An 8,387-nucleotide genomic window follows, 5' to 3' on the forward strand; every position below is an offset into this window, starting at 1 on the left:
TTTCTTACTTCTTCGGTACAGACCAAAAGTAGCTAACCTTGCTCACCCAATGTACTGGCGGATCTGCATTATTTAAGGTTGCTGGAGGCTGTGTAGGAGTAGGTGTTTAGAAACACTGCTCGAAAAGGTAAGTGCATCAAAAACAAGTGTTTCATACTTAGTCTCTGTAACTGCCCCACCTGCTGTGAAGATCAGCAGTGGGTTTGGATTACAGAATCATGCCTATCTGTCTTGCCTATCTAATGTGGAGGCACAGATGACTGTCTAATCTAACAGTCTCTGTTTTATCAGTGATAATGCGCTGCAGCTGGGAGAGCCCTTTAAATACCTACACACACTGTGAGGCAGATATCTTTTGTTTCACATATGCCCACGCTGTTTGATCCAGAAAGACACTCAGAGAACATACCAAACTAAGTCAGTGATTGTGGACAAGGGTGGACTCCAGGTTAGCAGGACATAGGATATATATATACTGTATATATATATTTTTTGTAATTCTACAATTACTGACTGTAGTCCATCTGTTTCTCTGCATGCTTTTTGTTAGCCCCCTTTCATGCTGTTCTTCAATGGTAAGGACCACCACAGAGCAGGTATTATATAGGTGGTGGATGATTCTCAGCACTGCAGTGACACTGACATGGTGGTGGTGTGTTAGTGTGTGTTGTGCTGGTATAAGTGGATCAGACAGCAGCGCTGCTGGAGTTTTTAAACACCTCACTCTCACTGCTGGACTGAGAATAGTCCACCAACCAAAAATATATCCAGCCAACAGCACCCCGTGACACTGCAGTGCTGAAAATGATCCACCACCTAAATAATACCTACTCTGTGGTGGACTTGTGGGGGTCCTGACCATTGAAGAACAGGGTGAAAGGGGGCTAAAAAAGTATGTAGAGAAACAGATGGACTACAGTCAGTAATTGTAGAACTACAAAGTGCTTCTATATGGTAAGTGGAGCTGATAAAATGGACAGTGAGTGTAGAAACAAGGAGGTGGTTTTAATGTTATGGCTGATCAGAGTAAATACGGTGGGCAGCACTGTTTCCTCAAGAAGATCCTGGGTTCGAATCCTCATCTAGACGACTAGGCTCCTTTCTGTGTGGAGTTTGCATGTTCTCCCTGTGGGTTTGCGTGGATTTACTCCCACAAGTCCAAAGACACGCAGTCAGGCCATTTGGAGCTACTAAAAATCGCCCTATGTGTGTGCGTGTGTGTCCTGTAATGGACTGGTTACATGTGAGTACCGGTCAGTGAATTACCCAACCAATCAGACCCACCGCGACCCTGGTCAGGACAAAAGCAGAGGTAAAACAGACTATGCAGTAATGAATATTATGTAAACACGACACGTTTCCACCACGTGTGACGTTTGCAGTGAATCAACCAATCAGAGGACGATCCTCCAGCTGCTGCGTCACTCAACAACACTGTTACGTGTTTAGGTGTTAGCAAGTTAGCTGCTAACAGGCAAGCGAACGAGAGCATAGTCACACTAACAGCTGGAATTATAATTATTTATACTTTTATATATAATTCAGCTGGATACTTATTCAAATAAAAGTGTTTATTTAGTCTAGACTAGAGTCGCGTTTTTAAAGGGCCTTGTGTTTGTGAGGTTAGATCAGAACTACATGTTTAACATGCTAGCTTTAGCATCCAGGCTAGCTACTAGTAATGATAATAAGAAACAGCAGTAAATATGAGGTGTTTTTATTTATTTAATATCCCATATAAAACTATTATTTAGGGTGAAATGTATAGGATATGTTTTCTGTATGTTTAAAAAAACGTGTTAAAAAGCGAGCTCACGGTTGAAGGAGAATATCTGATTATAATAGCAGTTATAATCAGATTATAATCTGATAATCAGAATCAGGATGGGTAACTGTTTTAAATCTCCTACTACAGATGACATTTCTTTACTCCATGAGTCTCAGTCAGACAGAATCAGTACAGAAGATGGAGCAGAAGCAGATTTAGAACCTCCTCCACCATATGAGGTCAGTTTTTATTATCTAATTATTATATATTAGTGATAAATAAACATGTCATGATCATATCAGTAATGGTTTGTCCACATATGTTACCTGTAAGGTGATATATTATTATAACATACACCGATCAACCATAACATTAAAACCACCTCACTGTCCATTTTATCAGCTCCACTTACCATATAGAAGCACTTTGTAGTTCTACAATTACTGACTGTAGTCCATCTGTTTCTCTGCATGCTTTGTTAACCCCCTTTCACCCTGTTCTTCAATGGTCAGGCCCCCACAGGACCACCACAGAGCAGGTATTATTTAGGTGGTGGATCATTCTCAGCACTGCAGTGACACTGACATGGTGGTGGTGTGTTAGTGTGTGTTGTGCTGGTATGAGTGGATCAGACACAGCAGCGCTGCTGGAGTTTTTAAACACCTCACTGTCACTGCTATCCGGCCAACAGCGCCCCGTGGGCAGCGTCCTGTGCCCACTGATGAAGGTCTAGAAGATGACCGACTCAAACAGCAGCAATAGATGAGCGATCGTCTCTGACTTCACATCTACAAGGTGGACCGACTAGGTTGGAGTGTCTAACAGAGTGGACAGTGAGTGGACACGGAATTTAAAAACTCCAGCAGCGCTGCTGTGTCTGATCCACTCATACCAGCACAACACACACTAACACACCACCACCATGTCAGTGTCACTGCAGTGCTGAGAATGATCCACCACCTAAATAATATCTGCTCTGTGGTGGTCCAGGTTGAAAGGGGGCTAACAAAGCATGCAGAGAAACAGATGGACATTTTTATGTTATCCTGGTCAGGGTTGTAGTGGGTCTGGTTTTCCTGTAATCACTGGGTGCAATGCAGTAACACAACCCAGAAAGAACCCAATACATCACTGGGTTTTGGCTATTACCCCTTTCAGACGTAGCTGATCATGACCATGTAGACACCCAACTCGTTGATGGCGCCACTGTGGATTTGAACTGCTGTAATGTGCTAGCTCAGGTTTACCGCTATGCTTCTCGTAGTAAGAAACAAAAATGTCGAACCAATAGCGGCCTCTGATCAGAAAGTGTCCACCTAGAGCCAGTCCGAACAGGGTATGTGTTCCTAATAATGAAGCCTGTACATTTAAACACTACTTAAAAATCCCAACAACACTGCTGCACCTGCTACCTGCCTACCAGACCAAAACAGACTAGCATGTCATGTAAGTGTCATTGCAGTGCTGACAGCGATCCACCACCTAAACAATAGCTGGTCCATCAGGGTTCTATTAATAAATGAGGCACAGGGAGGCGACAAAGTGTACAGAACAAGCACTGAGCTACAGTCAGTAATTGTATAACCCACACATTGTGTCTGTGTGTTAGGTGTAGCTTATGAAATCATCAGTGAAAATATAATAATCATGGTTGTGAACGTTGTGCAGGAACAGTCCCACATGCCCGTGTACCACCTGACACCCAGTCAGACGTGTTTGGCCACCCAGCTGACGGAGGAGGAGCAGATCCGCATTGCCCAGCGCATCGGCCTCATCCAGCACCTTCCCAGGGGGGTGTTTGATGGCGGGAAGGACGGCTCTGAGAAGAAGATTCGAGAGTGAGTAGTACGCTGTAGTGACGACAAACTCCTACCACCGCTATAAACTCGGGCAGCGGGCACTCCGGGGGTGAAGCGGTCTAATGTGCCCCTCACTGCTAAGATCTGAGCTTGAATCTCAGCTGTGCTGTGGTGTGCCAGACACCCACACAGACACGATTGGCTGTGTCTGAGAAAGAGAATGGTCAAACAGGGTTTCTTATTGCTGCTACAGTTGCTGCCTCTACTGGCAGTTGTAGCCTAGAGGTTAAGGTACTGGACTAGCCCCACCACTGCCAGCAAGGCCCTTGAGCAAGGCCCTTAACCCTCAATTGCTTAGACTGTGTACTGTGATAAAAGCATCTGCTAAATGCTGAAAATGTATTTGCTGGCTGGTTGGGGCAAATCCTCAGCCCTGTCTCTGGTAGGTGAAAAGAAATGGTCACACACATGTCGGAGGGGACGCATGATAGCCAGGCGGCTCTATCCTCAGCTCCCTTCTCCCCATAGAACTCTCATCCCTCCTCTGCACATGCTCATACCATCTTAATCTTTCCTCCCTAATTTTGTCTACAAAACACCCTGAAAGAGGATCCAAGTTTGTTTTGCCCCAACTTACAGCGTGGAGGAAGGTAAGAGATGCAAAAAATACCCACGGACGACTGTTGCAGTAAGAGTTACAGTAAAAAACTAACATCATTAGATGGCCATTAGGGGTTTCCCAGCAAATTATTGGACCTTATTCCCTTCCTGACACAACCCCCCTATTTTTCTGGGCTTGGGACTGGCACTAGGGGTGCACTGATATGCATCAACCCCCCCGCCCAAATAGCTAGACTCGGCTACTGCCATGTGCCTGATGCATTTGTGAGCGCAGCTCAGAATTCAGATTCCATTTACATTTTTGGTATTTCCAGTTATGACTTAATTAAGGGTTGAGAGCCTTGCTCAGGGGCCTCACAGTGGCAGTAATGGGGCTTGAACCGGCAACCTTCTAATGACTACTCAAGTAACTTAACCCGCTTTGCTACCACTACCAGGAGCTCAGTAAGTACGCTGTAGTGACGACAAACTCCTACCACCGCTATAAACTCGGGCACTTGGGTGGTGAAGCGGTCTAATGTGCCCCTCACTGCTAAGATCTGAGCTTGAATCTCAGCTGTACCGTGGACTGACCTGGCGCCCACACAGACACGATTGGCTGTGTCTGAGAAAGAGAACGGTCAAACAGGGTTCCTTAATGCTACTTAGTGTAGCTTAGCGGTGAAGGTACTGTACAAGTAATTAAAAGTAGGGCTGCACGATATTGGAAAAAACTGACATTGCGATTTTTTTTCTTCCTGCGATATATATTGCGATATTAATAATATTAATAATGCATGTATCTTACTCTAAATAAGGGGCTCATATGTGAAAAAGCGTGTTGCCTACAAGGGATACAAAAGATTATGACAAGCTACATCTTTGTACTCGGTTGAAACTGAGCATTAAACTAAGAAAGCTTCAATATCACATGAGGGAATTAACAGGATTGACAAAATGGGTCATTTAATATTTTATTTCACAATCAAAACCTCTTCAAGTAGTAAACATTATTTAAAATAAAACTATACAAACAAAAGAGCAGCTATACACCTGTTCCAAATCCCAGATGCCTTAGTTACTAAGCTCACTACTGAGGCATCTTAATATTTCAATGTTATTTTGACTCAAGAACGAGGCAATCCCAGAATTCACTGCGGCATATTTTCTCTCACAGAAAAATAAACATGGCTGACGGTGCGGACAAAGTTATTTTCAAATGTAAATAAATAATTATTGATAATAATAATTGTTTTTATTTGCAAGTTCGGGCTCGTCAGCAAATGTAAGAGTTTTCTGTACAGAATCGAGATGTTATGTTGACGTGTTAGCGCCGTCCCACCTCATTCCATTGGTTTTAATGGCGAGATGCTAAATGCTAAACGCTGAAACCAGATGGAATCGCTAAGTAGCGCGTTCGAATAACCCGCCTTATAAAAGTCAATGACTTATTAGAATCATCACTACTGAGGCAGCTGCATATGTAGGCGGTAAGACAGCGAGGCGGCTCACTGGGATTTCGAACACACTGGTGTAGATACGTCATGGAAAATGAGAACGGTGTGAATTTTCGTTTTGTGTCAAGCAGCGAAAAAAGTTGTAGCATGACGTATTTGATTTAATTTGCATGAAGTGACATCGCACGTCCTGCCATGTGACTATCGCGCATGCACACATGGCGATGACGATCCTGAAACGATATATCGTGCAGCCCTAATTAAAAGGTTGCTGGTTCAAGCCCCACCACTGCCAGGTTGTCACCAGGAGCTCAGTTACTGCTGTTACAAGCAGCATGGCTCTTATAATGATGCCCCCCACCCCAATAATAACCTTGTGTTGTTGTGCAGTGTGACATTAATTAGGTCTTGATGTTTCCTCTTTTCCTGCAGGTGCGTGATTTGCATGATGGACTTTGTATTCGGCGACCCGATCAGATTCCTCCCCTGCATGCATATCTACCACATGGACTGTATAGACGACTGGCTGATGCGCTCCTTCACCTGTCCGTCCTGCATGGAACCGGTGGACGCTGCACTTCTGTCCACCTACGAAAACAACTGAGCGCCGACGCGTGCTCCGATCTTCCGGTCTTCGTCGACACGACCCAACACAGGACTATTGGCGCCCCTGGGGCCAAAGGTAATCCGAAAGAAACCCTGGGGAGATGGGTTAGGGTTTTAATGGAGGTGATCAGACAGAACACACTTTGACTTGGGTTTGAATCACCCAGCATTGTGCATCATGTGATCACTTCACTGTGCTTAAAACTGAAGTCAAAGAGATTTAGCTTTCCCAGGGTTCATTAGGGCTGGGCGGAAGGTCTCTGCTTGGGTGATCTGTAGAAATTAATGGACTATCACGTTTCTTTTTTCTTTTGGCTGCTCCCGTATGCAGGGGTCACCACAACGGATCACACAGTTTTTACGCCGGATGCTCTTTCTGAACCACCCCTATGTTTCTATCTGGGCTTTGAACTCGTACTAAGAGCGCACTCCCAATGGCTAGGCTGTTTCAGCCATAGCCCCACCCCCTTCTGCGCACTAGCCAATCATGCCCAAGGACACATTTACATTTGTGACGTTTTGCAGACGCTTCTCCCTAATGCGACTTACAATTATGAGGGTTAAGGGCCTTGCTCAGGGGTCCAACAGTGGCAACTTGGTGGTGGTGGTGGTGGGCCTTGAACCGGCAACTGTCTGAATAGTAGTCCAGCACCTTAACCGCTGAGCTACCACTGCCCACACGAGATTTGAACCTTTTTTTGTGAACTTGGTTTGTCATTCGATGGTGGATCGAGTAGCTGGCATTGTGGTGACAACCCGGTTGTCTCGTTCTTTCTCTGCCGCTTTTGGTTCATTATCCTTATTTTGTTAGCAGTTTTTCATGTTTATTTTGTGGCTTATTTTGTAGCCATAGCATTTCTGTTTACTATTATATTTATGTATTTTTAGCATAGCCAATTAGCCTTCCGCTGCTGAGCACCCTGATCACGCATCAGAGGAGGGTATATTCACCTGAAGCACGCTTTCAGACGCGCGTGCAGTCCGCCGACTCCTTCTTATTCGCCCGTACTTCAGTGGGTTAGAGCATGAGGCCAGTCCTCGCACGTAGAGTCACTAATTTAAGTTTTCGGTAATTAGCAGATGCTTTTATCCAAAGCGACTTACAGTCTAAGCAAGGGTTAAGAGCCTTGCTCAAGGGCCCAACAGTGGCGACCTGGCAGTGGTGGGGCTTGAACCAGCAACTTTCTGCTTACTAGTCCAGTACCTTAACCGCTAGGCTACACCTGCCCCGCTCCACTCCCTGATCTCCGCATTCTTCCACGTCTGTACAGGCACCTCGGTCTACTAACCACGGTCCTTACACAGCGCCGAAGACCCCGCCCCCTTTTTAATCCCGTCTTTTATCACCCAGCGGACTAGTGATCCATTTTGTCTGCTGCAGGTACTGCCTGTCGGGCTTTCTAGGGGGCGACCGGTGTGGTCACAGTACTGTTCCACCTTGTTCGGTATTTCTTCCATCCTCCCAGATGCAAGGCTGCACTCGGCCTCTCTCAGATTAGATAAGCCTGCTACAGTTTTATCCTGGTCAGGATAGAAGGCAAGATACGTCTCAGCAGTGGTGTGCTAGCGCCTTTCTGCCGCTGTTCTCCTTTTTAATACTGACGTCAAAAATAAATAAGCAAGCCCAGCTTCATCAGGTCTCAGTTTTAGGGGGGAAGGGGTTCAAACCAAATAATAATAAATCAAATCAACTTCCTGTCTCACACTTTGCACTTTGCACAAGATAATGAAGAGAACAATGTGCGTATGTATAATCTTGCTTCAGTCTTTTATCTTTTATTTTATTTAAATCTTTCTTGTTGAATTATCTGACTGATTATTTTGTCTAAGGCGAACAGACCAAGTTCTGCATCTTTATTAGATTTGCACTCGATGTCTCTGCTTTTCTCAATTCTTTAGTTCTTTATCAGGTAATTACCTGGTTTTGGAGTGATGCTGTTTCCATGGTGATCTGAGCCATGCTCAATAAATGATGGACTGTTTAACCTTCAAGTTCTCTCGTCGTTTCTTTTGTTGTGTTTAACAGTAGAAGAGGAGGTGAAACACAGACTCAGTCTGGGGTTTTATGTCTGATGTATTAACACCAGACTCCACAGAACTGAGTGCAGATGAAAAAGTGGTGATAAAAATTGAAGTTCACAAAAAAACCCCATTAAA

General features: G+C 44.7%; 1 protein-coding gene across 1 annotated transcript; it reads left to right on the forward strand.

The window, feature by feature from the left end:
- Positions 1 to 1,478: 1,478 nt before the first annotated feature.
- Positions 1,479 to 8,222, forward strand: LOC134311756 (RING finger protein 11-like). Its single transcript, XM_062993419.1, has 3 exons — positions 1,479 to 2,007; positions 3,437 to 3,606; positions 6,057 to 8,222. The coding sequence occupies exons 1-3, from the start codon at positions 1,885 to 1,887 to the stop codon at positions 6,226 to 6,228; spliced, it is 465 nt and encodes a 154-aa protein (XP_062849489.1). The 5' UTR covers positions 1,479 to 1,884; the 3' UTR covers positions 6,229 to 8,222.
- The last annotated feature ends 165 nt before the right edge of the window (positions 8,223 to 8,387 follow it).

This window comes from Trichomycterus rosablanca, chromosome 4 (genome assembly GCF_030014385.1).
Source record: "Trichomycterus rosablanca isolate fTriRos1 chromosome 4, fTriRos1.hap1, whole genome shotgun sequence".
NCBI lineage: Eukaryota > Metazoa > Chordata > Actinopteri > Siluriformes > Trichomycteridae > Trichomycterus > Trichomycterus rosablanca.